Source organism: Lissotriton vulgaris, chromosome 3_1, assembly GCF_964263255.1.
Source record: "Lissotriton vulgaris chromosome 3_1, aLisVul1.2, whole genome shotgun sequence".
Taxonomy (NCBI): Eukaryota; Metazoa; Chordata; class Amphibia; order Caudata; family Salamandridae; genus Lissotriton; species Lissotriton vulgaris.
In genome coordinates this window covers 943,184,360-943,202,767 of record NC_141689.1, presented here as the reverse complement: position 1 = coordinate 943,202,767, position 18,408 = coordinate 943,184,360, and the positions used below count along the sequence as shown (strand labels likewise).

At 41.8% G+C, this 18,408-nt stretch overlaps 1 protein-coding gene across 2 annotated transcripts in view; it reads right to left on the bottom strand.

Annotated features, from left to right (window-relative positions):
* Window positions 1-18,408, bottom strand: part of PCSK5 (proprotein convertase subtilisin/kexin type 5) — a 1,065,339-nt gene that overhangs the window by 794,927 nt on the left and 252,004 nt on the right. For both annotated transcript variants that reach the window (XM_086961287.1, XM_086961288.1), the window contains exon 3: window positions 448-561. In XM_086961287.1, coding sequence (XP_086817413.1) covers window positions 448-561 — 114 coding nt within the window. The remainder of the gene's footprint in view (window positions 1-447; window positions 562-18,408) is intronic.

Genomic DNA, 18,408 nt, shown 5'->3' with positions numbered 1-18,408 from the left:
CAGTGTATTAATTTCACCTAATATTAGTTAGTAGGGTAGCTTCAGTAGGCAACAGGCAATGCCGATAACACTTTTTAAACATTTTATCAACTTAGGAAGGATGGAAGGTTGAGCTGGCCTTGTGTCTTTCAAATGTGAGATATGCACATACAACATCTTGGTGACCTATGGAACATCACAAAGCACGAGTCTGTGTTTTGTTATACATATAGTGCACAATAAGGTTTCTAAATCGTATGCCATCCAAAGTTCCAAAACCCCGCTCTGAGCCCTACAATGAGGAAAACAAAATGCTTTGGGATACAGTCATTGATATCTGTTCCGGATATAGATGTGTTTATAAGAGTTAAAATGGCATGTTCTGTGCTTATTGGACATGCAGCACCATTTAAGGCGTGGACCCCACCATAGACACATTTCAGGAAAACGGCCAATGTTCATACTCACCATATACCACATACTTGGCCACTTGGGGTCGTTGAAAAACGGAGACTGGCTACCACCAGCCTTATAATCTCGCTTTATCCTCCTTTTAACCACCTGCTGCTGTATCCACTCCACCTGCCAACAAGGAATACCTTTGGTAAACGTTCAGTTCCATCACATTGGTGAGAAATGCACAAATTCTTGGAACATTTCCCACGCCTTAAGTCAGACACATATTTCATCTCAAGTGCGGAGCATTTTGGCAGAGGCTGCGCGCGGCTCGCTTTGGTAATCTGTGCTGGGCAGGCAGGCTTGGCAGCGGAATACAATAAATGTGACTAGCCTTCTCAGCTACAAATAGCAGATGACAATCCCATCACTGGCTCGCATAAACCGTGTCTCATGCAATACAGTTCTCGTTTGTACTGATTTTAGGTGCTTCCAATTTTAATCATTAAAAATAGGCCACCATACTTTTTCGGGAGAGTTTTCGAAAATAAGTTGGCAACGGTTATATCCGTTGTGCTGTCTCTTTAAATTGTTCATTCTTTAATGTATTCAAAAGCCACATCCAACAAAATAACAGTTTACCAGCACTGGGAGAACGAGGTGTGATTTGTCGTCATTAACCTTGCATCGCTTTATTGTCTGACTGTGCGTTTTCGCTGTATAGAAATATACATCTGTTTTCCAGTTGCTGTAAACTGATTAATTGCACGACCAATCAATGTGCTTCAATAAGCATCACATGACTTGTGCTGAATTGAGTTTACAGATGGTTTATTTCTGGCAGTGAATTCAATGTAAAAGTGTGCTACATTGTGTTAAAAGTTAATGCATGCTAAGCCACCCACCCACAAAACTGTTAAATTTCAACCATCTGTGCCCTAAATAAATCAGTGGGCATAACCAAAAGGATCCCCATCTGCCAACAGCAAAGCCCTGGATACAGACTATAACATTACTCTCTCCACTTCTTTATACCCTCTAACCTTCATCCATAAACCAAGGTCAATCACCACAACCATTTGGAAAAGAAGTACCCACATGCCTGTCTATCGAAATGCGGCAAACAGTTCCAGCCTCTTCCTCTCCACCTTTAAATGCACCTTTACACCTACTAATTCCTTTTACTTCCAGACTGTCAGCTCCAACCTCCAGGATCGCCTTTCAGGCTCTAACGGGACCATACAAGTTCTCTATTTCTTGTCCCAATGACCCCTTCACTTCCTCTAATTGATCTTCTATTTCCCCCTTTTTAATCTTTTCTGAAACACTACAAAGACTGGTCTTTAACCCTCCCACATCTTACCCCATACCAACCTCTAGAATCTTTTTGCATGGTTACCCAAGTTTTTTTAATTAGATTTACTGACAGTTTGGTACTCTGGGAACAGGGAGATTGCTAAACATCTCCTGGTGAATGGGTTCTTCTGACTCCCCTAAGCTTGATAAATAATTGGTTAACCCTAACTCGAGTAACTGAATTTTAGGTAAGGTCCCACAGAATAGTAGCAAAGAAATTACATCTGTGGCATAAAGGCCAGATGATACCTATGGGCTGCAGAGTGCACTTACAATCATCCATATTAACCGCATCGCTGCTGCGGTTATTTTTGCGCTGTGCGGCTGTTTTCGAATAACCGCGTTACATGACGAGCTCAGCTCGTCATCCGCACACGTCACCCGTGGCTGATGACGAGCTGAGCTCGTCATCAGCATCGAAGGGGTTAAAAGCATAGCTTCAGCATGGTATCTGCGGCCCTGATGAAGGACAAACATTGCACTACTCATGTCAAAATAAACCTTTTTGATATGCTTAAAATCATGCTTCTAACATTAGTTAAGTGACCTCTATGAATTTATTGGAGGCAGGAAGATCTGGGTGCATAAATATCTTGAGAGGATATCAACCAAATATTTGATTAACGTTCGCTGTAGTAACAGAATTTCAAAATGATAGTTTGCTGTATAGGCTAGACAGTCACCTCTCCCACTTTTAAATCTAACACTGGTCTTTATAAGTCAAATCATGAAAGGTACAGGGCCAGCTTTAGCACAGGTGGCGCCCTGTGCAAAAATGATTTTTGACGCCCCCTCCCCAATGACCACCTTCGCAATGGATTTCCGCACTACCACCCTTTAACTGTCTCCATAACCACTCTCTCTCAGATGCATTTAATTAGTTTTATAGTGTCACTCATTAAAGTGAAGGGTGTCACAGCACTTTACATTGCACACACATTACAGAGACAACCAATCATATATTTGTAAATCAATGTATAGGAAACGTTACAAGTCGGAGGACTACAAGGGGTAGGATTTAAATGTCATCTATACTGGTAGGGAGTATAGTTTAGGGTGGCTTGGTCTGGAGAAGCACAAACTCAGAATTTGAAATGTAATACCATGGTTGGGGGTTCTCTTTAAAAATCAGAAATTATTTCTACCCAAATGAACCCTTCGTGAAACATTAGGATAACGAAAGTATGGGGAAATAATCAATACGCTCTAATCTTTACTTGAAGTCTGAATTTGAGTTCTTTGATGACAGTTAGTAGCTCATTGTTTTACATTAGGAGTTTAACTTGTACACTGCAAGTAACAAAAGGAAGTGTCTGCCTATTTATGTTATATTCACTTTGTGACGTGGATGGTATATATTCTTTGCATCAGGCATATAAACCCTCTGCACTACCTTATGAGGAATCAAAACTTCCACTATACAAAACTACGGTCCCTCTCCAGGAAGAACATTAATCACCAGAGTTACTACATTTTTATTATTGGCTGAAAGTTGCTGGAGGCCAGGAACGCGGGTGTGCTTTGAAAACAATATAAAGTAGCAAGCAGGTGCCCTCATGTGAAGTCTGCACCCAGTGTGGTGGCACCGGTCGCACCACACTAGAGCCGGCCCTGGGTACTAGCAAAAAGTCCTCTTAACAGTACTGAGCCAATCTACTTCATTGGTGAACATACATTTTTTGTAAACAGGCCCAAAATAGGATTTTCATGAAAGTTGCTCAACTTTACCTGAAGCCTGGACAGGCCCAAAACGGATACTGCTACAACACTCACCTATTCTAGCAGAGTAACAGTTTTTAGACTTCCTCAGCATAGTGGAAAGGTCAGAATGACTGCCAGCACAGAGTGCAGGCCCCCTGGAGCTTCTGGTCTGCTTGCTGATCGCTGGCAAGAAGGCAGGTGAGATTTGTTCATCTTTGCCCTCTCCACAGAGTCAACCCTGAACTTTTTTGCATTCATCCTCCTGTGTTCTGACCCAGTTTTTGTTGGATTTTAGGACTCTGTGCACTTTACCACTGCTAACAGTACCAAAGTGCTTGTGCACTATCTTCTACCTAGAAAAATAAACCTTTTGCCAGGCCTAAACCTTTATTTTAATACATATAAATCGCCCCTAGGGCAGGGTGTAGTGTACCTAAAAAGTTGGACACACACGTTCAACTTTTGCATGTCCTGGTAATGAGAAACTCTAAAAATTCCTATTTCACTACTACACGGCCTGCCTCTCCCATTGGATAACTTTGGGTTACCTTATTACATTCAATATGTGATAACTTTCAATTGGGAACAACTTCAATTGGGAGCAGGTAGGAATGCCAAGTTTCGTCTCTAAAGAATTGCAGTTCAAAACCCTCTTTAATGGAAAATTCAGATTTTGAGGCACAATTCTGAAAATGGCACTTTTAGAAAATGAACATACGGAAAGGACACGCACTACCGTTGTTTCATTAGTTGCTGAGTGTGGCGTGCTCCTGGGGAGTCACTTTCTGATCCACCAAGTGCTACAATGAAACCAACAACGTTGCAGCTCCTATAGAGGAGCTGTCCCCCAGTGCACAGTGCAAAAGACCATTAAAAGGTTAAATCTTTTAAATCATCATAGTAATCCCAAAACTTGTACATCAGTTTTTAGGTTTTGTATTTAATAAACATCAAAAGTATAAGATTTTCATTTCTTTTTCCATATCAATAAATTTTCAAAGCATAGTTCGTCATCAAAGTCTTTGGTGGGTTAGCAACCCAGAAGTATATAAATCATTTTCATGTCCATCCCAATTCATTTCGGGCATCATATGTGCCCTTCATCAGGGGAATTCCCTACCAAGTAAATCAAAAGTCACAATTCTTACAGGAAGACCATCAATTCTGGCACATAAAATAATGTTCAAACAACAACGTGTATAATGAATCTACGTCCTGTTAAAGGGCGGCAAGGCGCTATTTTTCAATGTGCAGTGACAGGGTCAGAATTCTCGGTAGCTTAGCACCTGTGAAGAAGACCTAAGCAGATTAAGTAGAGCATGGAAGGTAAACGATTGCTTTAGATCAGAATATTTAAGCGCCCTCCCTACTGGTTGCTGCACACCAAAGGTCAATGTTTGTAGTCCTATTCCGGATTTGAAATAATGATAGTGGTCTAACAGGAAAAGCTGATGAACAACAATCCTGTACATTTGTGGATACTCACCAAAGATTTATAGGTAGTTTTCCACAGTGGAAACACATGAAAACACTATTCTGTCAAGGGCAGGAGTAATTGTGGCTCGCGAATGGGAAGGAGTAGACAATACCCCAATGGAATAGGGAAAGGGGTTTCTCAAACGGAAAGATACTACACAAAGTAATTAAATATGCTAATGCACAACAACACTTTTGTACGCAGAATTGGGCATCTGTTTGCAAATCTGCATGCATTTTTGTGAACTAAATAAAATATAAATTAATTCAAATTAGGAGTAAACCTAAGTAAGCAAATGTCTGACGTTTCACACAGTTTTCTGAAACAGGCCCACAATTTCAATCCCATCAGCCTCCAACTGACCACCACCAATTGTCTCGGTACAACAATCTTTAAAATACGCAATCCGACCAATGCAGATGTCCAAATGTGCTCACCCTACAAGTGCCCGATCTGCATCTACATTGGCCCCTAGTACCTACTCCCAATCACCACCAGTTTGCTGTTTCCCTCACCTACCAAGCTGGCTGCACTCATGCCTATAATTGGTAGCGCGATACATGGTGTTTTCCAATTGTTGGTTGATGGTTTGACTTCCATGACATGCTAGACATATAACAGCATGGATACAAAATAAAAGAATACGATAAAAGCAGATAAACCAGGAACTGAATACAGGTATCCTGTTATATATTTAGATTTTATATTTCTTTAAGAATTTCATCACAGAAATATGGTATAATTTCGCAATGTAATACATATCAATTTATTGAGATTTGTAGTTTATTATTCTTTTTTTTGGTTTCATCTTGCCAATGTATTTATTGAAGTTTTCTACAACATCATGTAGAAAAAAAAACTTTGCAGTGAGAAGCACGCAATCTTCTTGAAAAGCGGAGTCATCAGCACAGTAAATGTACTTATGAAACAAACATATTATATGAGAAAAACACCTATGCATATCCATAGTGGATGGTCCTTGCCTTTACAATTTGCCTAGCACATATTGATCTAAGCATCTACTTTTTAAGTAGAAAACTAGCTTTGTTTTTGGAAATAGGATTATTTTTATTTTACCAAGTCATCTTTTTTGACAGCTAAATAACATTTACGGTCTCTTTTGATATCCAAATTATTCCCACGCATATAAGAGGATGATGACTGCTGTTGTGATTATTCTTAAGGACCTATACATTGCCATAAAGAGTGGTTATTTTGTAAAAAAAAAAAAAAAGTACTAGCTCAAACCTTTTTAGGATGGTGCTGCCCCCATCCCTGCTGGGGCACCCGGCCTTCGCCACTGCTTGGAAGCAGTGACAGCTGGGTACTTTGTAAATGGGTTCAGGGTGTCCAAAAATATCTACCTCAAATAAAAGCAAACAAGCTCGATTTTTTTAAGGACCGGGTTCAGTAGTTCCCCCAATACTTGCGGAAATGTTGTCAAATGGTTACTTTTACAGAACAATTTTCGCATAAACGGACTAAATGTCCAAAGTCTCTAAAGGGGCACTAATTAAACATTCCATTACTTTTATATCTTAGTCGTCATAGGGTACAGGGGCTTAGCGTAACTAAAGGGTTTTGAAAAATGTTGGCAAACTTATTTTTCTGCAATATCAAAAGTAAAATCCCACAAGTATTATACTAACAAACAGTTCACAAAAGTAACAAATAACGTCCACTTAGGGGTCAGCCTTATTAGGAGAAAAATGCCTCTTGCTATTGAAAAGCGCTCAATTGAATACTAGATCAAATTACCATCAGTTTGGCTGCACAGAAGAGAAACGTCAGACACTTAGCGGCTAGTCACAATACAAAGATGAACTTTGCTCTGTGACAAAGCTATCCCACGTACTATAATGTATTATAAAATGCATTGGTCCAATTAAAAATTAGGAGAAATTAACCAATTCATAACCAATATGTCAAGATGATTGCATGGAAGGTAACACAAAAGAGATTAGAATCTTCCTTGTTCGATGATCAAATAGACCCTACCCTGCAGGACTGTTAAACAAATTTGTCAGAGTAGACAATGAAAGGCCAGACAACAGTGTTTTTCCCCAGTCTGTGTGAGACAGCCGTAGGGTTTAGACTATGTGTCTAAAACGAAACAGAGGTTTTATTTTCTTATTACACTGATTCAAGGTATAGAAGTATGAGATTTGTCAGGGGAGCAGCAGAGCTCTGTAAACAGTAAGGGGGTTACAGAGAACAGGATCTGTATGATAAAGGTGGCATTTACATATTGGTCAAATGATTACACCATAGTAGTTGGAATTAGTAATTAGTTATTCAACATAACACCTTTATAAAGGTCACACGTTCCATACTTTTTCATGATTACAGGATTTACATTTCAGTTATTCAGTAAACCATACTCCTAGATGAATCTAACAGAGATGAGGGTCGATTACATATCATAAAAAGGCATCTATTGGTGGGAATATTTAATAGGGCTGTACAAAACTACCACAATACTATATTTACAGTAACAACGAAAGTAAGTGCAAATATTCACGTTTTAATAAACAGCAGAAAACTGAGAACATTTCTACGGTTGCTACATTTAAAAAAAGAAAGATTGTTTACAAGGTCTAGAGCCTACTTTATTCTTAACACCTTAGATGCGGCGCAAATATCCCTCCCCAGTGCTGCGCTGTCCATTGGAACTAGTGCGCAGCACTGGGGAGGTAGTGCTGCCGTCGGCCAACGCCCCGACGCAGCAGAGGTTAATGGTTTAAAATGTCTGCCTGAAGTGGATGAGACTTTTTTTCCACTTAAGTTTTTTGAAGATTCATCAAATGGCACAAAAGTAATTGGAAAATCCCCAAAATTAATTTCCTAAGGAAATGTGGACCGAGTGTCCTTAGGAAATAGATCTTTTTTCCAGTGACTATATATGATATATTCACAGAAAAAAAACAAAAGGTTAAAGTAGCATTATAGTTGGGTGAATTTGTCAGTGAACACAAACGTTTTGAACTAAAAACTTTAACTTACGCCCCTCCTGCCATGCACTGCTTAGTACCTCACATATGACATAATTGATGACATGTTTTGGCATTTCATACATCACTGATGACATATTAATTTCACTGTAGTATGACGAGTGAGGTGAGAACACTGCACGAAGCAGCGCGAAATGGTGAGAAATTTCAAAGTGGAATGTTAAGTTAAAATGTAAGTTATAAGTAACACTGTGTACGCAGGTGGGTGAAATACTAATGTGAAGGTGGTGTGTAATGAAAATGCTACTTACCAGTATGCATCTGTTCTTGGCATGTAGAGCTGTAGATTTCTATACTTGTGCATAGATTGCCATCTGGTGTTGGGCTCGGATGTTTGCACTTTGTTATTGTAGAAGTCTTTGTAGTCACAAGATAGGTGACTCCTCCTTTGGTTAGTAGTGCACATGGGAATCTACAGCTCTACATGCCAAGTACAGATGCATACTGGTAAGTAGCATTTTCCATTCAAGGCATATGAGCTGTAGACCGTATACTTGTGCATAGACTATTCAGCAGTTACCCCATTAGCGGTGGCTACCTGTATGTGTTGCAGTAGTTTGAAAAAGTGTTCTCAGTACAGCCTGGCCCACACTTGCTTGTTTTGCCTGCACATCTACACAATAATATTTTGTGAAAGTGTGCAGTGTAGACCATGTTGCGGCTTTGCAAATGTCATCCATGGGGATGTTTCCTAAGAATGCCATGGATGCCCCTAGCTTGATGTGGAATGCGCTCTAGGGGGAATGGACACGGACAGAACTTTGCTATCTGTGCCAGAGCAGCAATTTGGGGTGGCTTGTAATAGCTATTGCACGCAAGTTGTAAGGTTCCAGTGTTCAGGGGCGCGAGGTAGCAGTCTACCATACCCGCGCTGTCGGAGTGCACCGAACAACAGAGCAAAGGAATGGATAATGTGCGCTTTTCCTTTTGGTAGCATATTTGGATGCTTTTTACAATCGACCTGGCATTTCCAGCTTTTGATATAGGATTGCCCTTATGTGGTAGTGAGAAAGCTACAAAAAGTTGTTTAGTTTTCCTGAACGTTTTTGTCGTTTCAATGTAGTAAAGAATAGATCTTTTGATGTCAAGCATATGAAAAGCCCTTTCTGCTACTGAGTCTGGTTGAGGAAAAAAAGACTGGGATTTCAAAAGGCTGGTTAAGGTGAAAAAAACAAAACTACTTTAGGTAAGAATTAAGGGATTCTCCTAAGAACCACTTTGTTCTGATTCTGTATTTGCAAAAATGGTTCTTGCATTGTTAATGTCTGGAGTTCACTCACTCTTCTAACAGATGTGATCGCCACAAGGAAAGCTACTTTCCATGTGAGGAACTGTAACTCACATGTATGTAAAGGTTCGAATGGAGGACCCATCTGAAGGACTGGGTTCTGTAGGACCCAGCGGTGCCAGGGCACAACACCTGAAACCTTCGTGGGTAACCTGCTCCGGCGTACGAATGACAGAGACACGGGACACTTCCTTCGGCGTCAAAGATTCAAGGTTTATTTGCTGCAAGGAACACAGATATCACAGGAAGTACATCGAGTGTAGTTCGGGGAGACTGCTTCAAATTGGTTCTGTGGATCGCTCCTTTTATACAGTTTTTACCCATAAGACAACATGGCACACAAAAGTTTACAACCCGGTTCCCACCATCATCCCCCAGAGGGGTCGCTTTGGTCACTTTGAACACACAAGGTCCGGATCATAAGTGCGGAAACATTTGGCGGTTCCCAACTGTAAAAACCCATCTTCCCAACATTAGTACATTCCGATCGGCAGTAAAACAGATCGAAATAGGAACAAAGACAGGTGCAGAGGAAGACGGAAACAGTGGGGAGATCGGAAAGGGTGTAAAAGGGGAGGTATCGAGGAAACACGAGATACAGGCATCAAAGGGACGTGCCTAATGAGATGCACGGCTGAGACAATAAGTCCGTGCAGCAAAATGAGCTTCGAGCGGCGCCATCTGCTTTACAGTAGCAACCCCCTCATCATAAAAACACTTACAAAGGACATGTGTCTTCCGCAAATATCTTGGGAGTCCCAGGGTCGCGAAGCGGACAACGTCCGTTCGCTGGCTACTTGAGGGCAAGAGACAAAATGGATGCCGTATCTAAGATGGAACCCGTGGGTACAGAGGAAAAACCCACATAACAAACAAACGGTTTAAGTTAGCACAGCGAAACTGCGCACACTTACTAAACTCGTCATTTGCGGTTCTTAGATACCAGACTCGACCATATTCGTGCGAGTCGAAAACACCACTTACAATTGTCACGGAAGCTCACATCAGCCTAGTAAGGACCACTTTTAGATTCCATACTGGAGAGGGTGGAACACTGGGAGGAATTATCCTTTTAAGGCCTTCCATGAATGCTTTGATGACAGGTACCCTAAACAATGGCAAGTGTTTTGTAGGTAAGCTGCTAAAGCTGCAAGATGTAATCATATGGATGTGTATGCCAGATTACAGCTTTGTAAATGCAGAAGATAACAAATAATGTTTTGAAGTGAAGCGTCAAGTGGATTGATTGTGTTGTTATTGCAGTAAACTATGAATCTAGTGGTAGAACGTCTAGCCTCTTTATTGACGTTCATGCAGTCTGGTGGGAGATTGAGGTAACCGAACTCTAACACTTCAGGAGCCAGATCGCTAGGTTGAGTTGAGTTGGATCTGGGTGTTTTATCTCTCTATGCTTCTGTGTGAGAAGCTTTGGGGAAAGGTGCACCTTTTGGTGTGGAACTACTGAGTGTTCCAGCAGTGTTGTGAACCATGGTTGTCGGGCCCATTTTGGAGCAACCAGGATCATTGTGAAAGACTGTTGATTGATCTTGCGCACCAGTAACGAATGAGCGCGAGAGGCAGAAAAGCATACGCGAATCTAACTGACCAGTTCATCCATATTGCATTGCCTTTGGACAGTGGGTGTGGATACCTGGAGGCGAAGTTTGGGGATTTTGTATTTAAATGTGTGGCAAACAGATATACGTCTGGGTGGCCCCACATTTGAAAAAACGGTGGAAGAACTTGCGGATGAAGTTCCCATTCGTGAATCTGCTGTTGTTGACTGAGCAGATCCGCAATGTGATTGTGTATCCCAGGTAGATGCTCTGATAAGAGGTATCTTTTTTTGAGGACTTGCAAATCTCCATATGCTTTGTGCTAGGCGTGAAAGCTGCAGAGAGTGTGTCCACCCCTGGTTTTGTATATAGTACATTGCTGTTTTGTTGTCTGTCCGGACAAGGACAGCTTTGCCTACGAGATGTATTTGAAAGGATTTTAGAGCGAGAAATATGGCAAGTAACTCCAGGTGATTGAAGTGGGGGAGTTTCTGTTGAGGGGTCCACATACCCTGAATGGTATGGTTTAAGAGATGAGCTCCTCAGCCGGTGAGCGATGAGTCTGCTGTTAGCACCATTTGTGGAACCGGGTCCAAGTACGGCCACCCTTTGGAAAGATTTTTCCACCATTGCAGAGAGCGATATGTGCGGCTGTCCACCAACACCAGATCAGTAAGTTGACCATGAGCTTGGTTCCACTGTTCTGCTAGACATTCCTGTAATGGACACATCTGGAGCCTTGCCTATGGGACAATTAAGATGCAAGAGGCCATCATCCCTATTAACTGCATGAACACTTGAGCTGGTAGTGAGTTTTGCGGTGATATTTTGTGATGAGAGCTTGCATACTGGCTATCCTGGCTGGATTGGGGTATGTCAAAGGCTTTGGAAGTATCTATTGTTGCACCTAGATACTATTTGGTGTGGGATATTTGGAGATGTGACTTGGTGAGGTTTATTGTGTATTCCAAGTTGTGCAGCAGCTGGATTGTGTTGTGTATTTGTTGTACACAGTCGCTGCATGACTTGGCTTTTATGAGCCAGTCATCTAGGTAAGGAAACACATGAATGTGTTTTCTTCTTAATTGGGCTGCTAACACTGCGAGACATTTTTTGAAGACTCTGAGTGCTGTTGTGACCTCCAATGGGAGGTCTTTGAACTGGTAATGTTGACCGTCCACTACAAACCGTATGTATTTCTTGTGAGCATGGTGAATAGGAATGTGGAAGTAGGCGTCCTTGAGATCTACAGTGGCAAGGAAGTCACCTTGTTGGAGCCGTGAGAGGACCTGTTGGAGACTGACAATGTGGAAGTGGCCGGATTGTATGTACAGGTTTAACGGTCTGAGGTCTAATATTGGCCTGAAAGTGCCGTCCTTTTTTGGAATGAGGAAATAAAGGGAATAAACCCCTGTACCTTGATAGTGTAGGGGAACCAGTTCAATTGCATGCTTTTTATAAGAGAGAGAGAGAACCTCCTGCTTTAGAAGCGTCAGATGTTCTGTGGACATCGGACGTTGTCTGGGAGGTATGTGGGGGGGGTAGAAGTGAGTTTCAGGCAGTAACCATACTGCATAATTTGTCTCACCCACCTGTCTGTGGTGATGAAATTCCAGACAGGTAGGAACTGTGATAGTCTTCCCCCGAGTGGAATGGTCTGGGGGGAGTGGAGCGAAGTCACTGTTTTGTGGTGGGGGAGTTGAGGGTGTTATAACCACGTCCGCTCCCTCTGTTGTTGTTGCCTCTGTAAGACCCTCAAAATATCCTTTGTTAGGGAAAGTTTGCGTGGGGCTTTTATAAGTGAAAGAGGTGTTGTCTGTGCCATTGCGTGGGGCTTTTATAAGTGAAAGAGGTGTTGTCTGTGCCAATGGTTTTGGAGGTGCCCCTATAAGAGGAGCGACAAAAAGACTCTCTACTAGTTGTTGCCTGTAGAGCTCCCGCAGACTTGGCGGTTTGTGTCCTTTTTCATCTTTTCTAAAGATGTGTCCACAGTAGGTCCAAACAAGTGTTACTGATCGAAAGGTTGATTGAGGATGGTAGACTGCACATCCTGTTTAAATCCAGATAGGTGTAACTACGCATGCCTGTATAGTAACACTCTTGTATTAATTGTGCGAGATGCTGTATCCGCTGCATCCATGGCACATTTAATAGAGGTATTTGTGATTAACTTTCCCTCCTTTGTGAGATAATTTGCCTTGGATTTATATTTGTCTGGTGGATGTTGCATGAGCTTTTCAAGCTCATCATAATGAGCCCAGTCATACCTTGCTGGTAATGCTTGTGAATTAGCAATACACCAAAAATGTGCTGCCTGTGACCCAACCCTTTTACCGGATACATCCAATAGTTTAGACACTTTGTCTGGCAGAGGGGCATCGCCTGTAGCTTAGGAATTTGCCCGTTATGGGGCATTTGCCACTACTAGTGAATCCAGAGGGATTTGACCCTTAATGTAAGCTGGATCGCTTGGAGCTGGTTTATATTTCTTTTCAATTCTAGGATTAAGCACACTAGCCTTGACAGGATCTTCAAAAACTTCAGGGGCAAGCTTAATCATCCCTTTTAGCATAGGGGGAGTATTTGTTGATTTTTGAGGCTGCGAGAAGGTGTCTAATAGAAAATCTTCCTCCAAAGGGTCTGAGTGGAGTTGCGCCCCTTGATATTGTGCAACTCTATTTATTAGTTGCGTAAACCCTATGTTGGCATCTGGAGGGGATGGCCTAGAGGGATAGACATCTGGCTCAGGTACATCTGGGAAATTATAATCATCCCAAAAGTCATGAGGTGGGATACTGTCATCATCAGTTTCATCATTGTCCTGTGGTGGGTCTATGTCCTCATCCCCACCCCCTATATCCTCATCATCACCTTGTGGGGCAGGTGAACGAGGAGGCACTGGAGAGTGTACTGGAGAGAGGATTATGTTTGGAAGCTTTGGAGGTGGAGAGAAATGCCTCATGGGTGAAGTGGCGGAGTCTTTTCTATTTGAAGGGTATCTCTGGTGTCTCTGAGGAGTCCAATTTCCTCTTTTTAGGTGGTATAGAAGTGACCTGACTGGCAACGGGGTCGATATGGAGTGTTTTTGTTTAGGATTCGGTGGATCTGGATTAAACAGTTCTTTTGGTCCACTGTCTTTTTTCAGCAGCGAGGACTTATGCTCAAAGTGGTGCTCTGGTTGTCGTCTTTAGCTTTAGGAGGGGTTTAGTCTCCTTCTGCTTAGGTGGAGTTTTTGACTTCGAAATTTTCTTCGACTCTGAAGGTTTAGAATGTTTTTTGGGATCCCAAGCCTTGTGTTGACTATGTTTCAGTGCCGAAGAATCTGGTGTTGACGGTACCTTGGGTTTCTGTTTCAGTGCAAAAGATGGTTTCACGATACTGTGGTGTGGTTGGCTCGATCCCGAGCTCCCTGAAGGCTTTGTGGACTTCGGAGCCAAGCCTGAAGGCGGGGCTTCTGAAGTATTGTCACGGTGTCGACCTACACCCGAAAGTGAAGGTGTTACCGGAGCCTTGTGTTTTTTCGGAGATGGGGAGTCGATCTCAGTACTCATGCTCCGTCGACCTGGAGTAATCGTTTGGTCTTCTGAGTCCAATTCATTGGCTTCGGAGATGCTGACTTGTTCATCTCCTGTCTTGGTTCTGGATCGTCGGTGCCTGCATCGAAGATGTCCGGACCGGAAACGATTAAATCAAGACATTTCGTGACGTCGAGCCCAGCGATCACGTATGTTTTTTTTGGACCTGAAGGAATCACAGGCCTGGCAGGGTTGACTCTCGTGTTCTGGAGAGAGGCAAGGGTTGCAGACCTCGTGGAGATCTGTGTGTGGGAATTTAGTTCCACACTTGCATTTTTTGAATGGAGTCCTTTCCATATGCTGGTTTTGATGGCGTCGATCAGCCCAACAGCCCGCGTCGACAACAGGACTCGAGGATTTCGTTGGTTCTTGGTATATGCGTCTAAGGAGATCGCGATCTAAACAATACCGTTGGGCGGTGAGATGTTTCACGTTGAAGGGAAATCTAATACAACACAGACCCGGAGCACAGCAAATTACATCCGAACCAGATGGCGGAAAAATACAATCAGGAGATACAGTCGATGCCCATGCGCACTACTAACCAAAAGGAGGAGTCAACTACAAAGACTTCTAACATAACAAAGTGCAAACATCCGAGCACAACACCAGATGGCAATCTATGCACAAGTATACGATCTACAGCTCGTATGCCTCGAACATTAAAGGTATAGCTATAAATTCTAATGTTTGTGCTGTTTAAGTATCGTTTGTAGGGAAGAATGAATAAAGTTTTCCTAATAACTTATCAGTAACCTTTGTTTTTTCATGGAATTTCAATAGTTGTGTTTTGTCATGAGATATATATATATATATATATATATATATATATATATATACACACACACACACACACACGAGTAAACAGTCAAATACTACAAAAGTTACTAACAAAGCAAAAACAATTTTCAGACATACTAACAGATCTAATCAGGACTAAATAAGAGCTGTTATTGTCTTTGTAAAAAATGCTAATATTTTTTTATTCTTCCAGAATGTACCCTACCAAAATGTATGGCAAAAACTTCTAGACAAATGTAGTTGTGGTTACTAGCAGTATGAAGTAATGAGCCCAGAATCTGGGTTCGGAGACCTGTCTCGTGTGGTGGCTGACTTCAAAATAATATTAAAGTGTAGCCGAAAAAGAAAGAAAAAATATCTTTCTTTTAGTCCCCTCACTCACCGGAGTTTCCTCACGGTGACATGCTACATCATTGGGGCCATCCCAGTTCTCTACGAAAAAGGGGCGTGCTACGACTTGCGAACTACGTAGGAGCACTATAGTTGTGAAGGATTATGTGTGGTGCACAAAGTGTGGTGAGGTGGAGTGGGTGAATGTGTGAATTTAAAAATACCGTGCTAGTGGGCATCAATGTTTTATTTTGCTCCTAGACTGGTATGGTTAAAAATGGGGTTATACTGTAAGCCGACCAGCTATGTAGGTAGGTTCAGTATATGGTCAACATGTTTCACGCTACCCCTAGCCTTTCGTCAGGACCATACAGGGACCAGCCCTGTATATGCCACTCCTAGAAACCTAAATTAAGGTTAAGGATTCTGCATTTGGCGGTGTGCTGGCAGTGCCCTCGGTCCAGCTGCGGTCTTCACAAAGCCAATCTGCCCAAATCGTAATACGGTGGATGGCTCGCCAACATCAGACCGCCAAATTTGTAAAATGGCCCTATATATCTAGAAAGGATATATTTCCATAATGAGTGAAACTCATTTCATTCTATTTAGATACGAAAATATGACAAGCTAAATTGCATTCATCACAATGCACAGCAGTGAGAAAATATTTGAGCAAAAATATTACACTGCCCTGAAAAAAAAAGTCTAAAAGTACTTAAGCTCAGACCTTAGGTAGGTAGAAACCTGCATATATTATCCGGAAGTCATGGTTTCAACACAGTCATGCTTACTCCCTAAATTGTGAACTAAACTAAAATTTGAGCATGCACGTTGTCTTTCTTAAATCTTCAACAGAAATACCAGCCCTTTGTCAACAGTATCTACTATAGAATATTTTCCTTTACCCGACTTAAATTCATCCCGATAAAACACAAACTTCAATGTCTGCCATTTCAAACAGAGTCCTGTGCACACGTAATAGGTGAAGTGAACCAAATGTTCATACAGGTGTCCATTGATAAATAACGACTGTCAACATCATGTTTCCATATGGAATGTGTTTATATTTCAAACTTGATCAGCACAAGAAGACAAACCAGCCGACACGTGTTTCGTCACACCGTGTGAATAGGTGACTCTTCAGGGCTGTCGGTTTGAAACACAGGAAAGATCGCGTGCACCGGTGTGGGTTCACCCGGATCACGGCGATGAATAAGAACGGGTAATGGAGTGAAAATGAAACAACTTGTGCCTCGGGTAGGAGACACTATGGCACGTCAGGATGGGTACATCCAAAACGGGGAGACCTGTTCTCCTAGAGTGCCGAGTCTCAATCGCTTCACTTATAATGGATACTGACTCTGTTTCATTGACACTTGCCGGGGTTGTTTCTCTTCTGGGTTTGTTCCCCCGGACCTGTTGGCACCGTGATCTTATGACACAAGATATCTAACCTTCAAAACGTACACGCTTGAGCACCACACCCAAACCAAACCCATCACAGTTGCATAGCATTTCATAACAATAATTTGGGGGTGGAAATGTTGCATCATTATGAGATTTTCTTTTAAGGACAATTGGCTGTAACAGACACACTCACACAAATACTCTAAACTATTACTAATAGTTCCCCCAACAAGAATCCAGTATTATTCGCTTGCCAATGCATGTGCAGTTATATTAATTAGTTTAACTTTTCCAAGCTCGTTCCAACTTTATCTTTTGCCAGCCTCCCCTTTGATTGCTCCCTATTTGCACTGACACTTAAACCTGCATTGACACTTACTTGGATTAGTGGGACAATATTGCATTTAGTTATTTGTGCAGCTACCGAACATCACCCTTGGCTCAGCATATGTGATGGTGGGCAAGCAAGTCTGTGCAGAGGCATACAGTGGGTGAACCAAAGGCATGCCAGTCTATGCCTTCTATGCCTAGTAGGAATGGGAGGCATGGGACATTTATCCTTGGCCAACACCCAAGGAAAGCCAACTCCACATCACCTTTGCTTTTTCTTTTTTTTTTAACCTAAATGAGGTAAGACATTTAATCTGCTCAATGCAAATGTATTTTGTTTGTGAACAAGTATAGAATGTATTTCGCTCAGCAGTGTACATTACATCTTTTTTTGTACATGTCTTTATTGCATTTCTGTTTCAATTACATATGGAACAGGACGATATCTGGTATACAAAAAAACTCCACAGCGGAGGAAGGAAGTAAGATACAGTTCAATCATCTTTGTTCAGTATGTGGTCAGATACTATGTACTAGGACATTCATCCGTCCTTCAAAACCCTACATCTCTGTAGGATTCAAGTATCCAACCAGGAGAATATGCAGAACTCGCTCCACAACATACAGGAAAGACATCTGTATCCCAAAAACCAAACAGCTATTCCAAGTGATGACACCTTTGCTTATAGAGATCAAATTTTTCTTAATACAGTTCCAGACACCATTTCCTTTCACATAGGAGTTCGTATTTACGAGCTGAACCTAGAAGTTTAGCACAGCCCATCAGGTGACGCTGTCAATACTCTATTACTGCCCATCCAACTCCTCCAAGGTTTGGTAGCCCCCAGGATCAACCGTCAAAGTGTCACATAATTAATTATGGGAAAATCCATGTCATAAATAAAAAATCTTCAATTCAATATTCTTCTGGTTTCGTTTTCATCACTAAAACTTGGGTTCAGTAACTTTTTGCTCCCGATATGACCATTGCTATTTCTGAGGGGTATTAATCATGCAATCATAATTGTCCCAATCAAAATAGAGGGTTGGGTAAATGATGGTTATTCTCAAAGAACATCATGAGCATTCTCCATTTACAAACCCAACTACCAGATACCTTGAATCTCCGATTTGTTATTCTACAGTCACTTTGAATTTTCTAACTGGTGCTTATCCTTGTGTATTGGCTTTCCAGGACAAC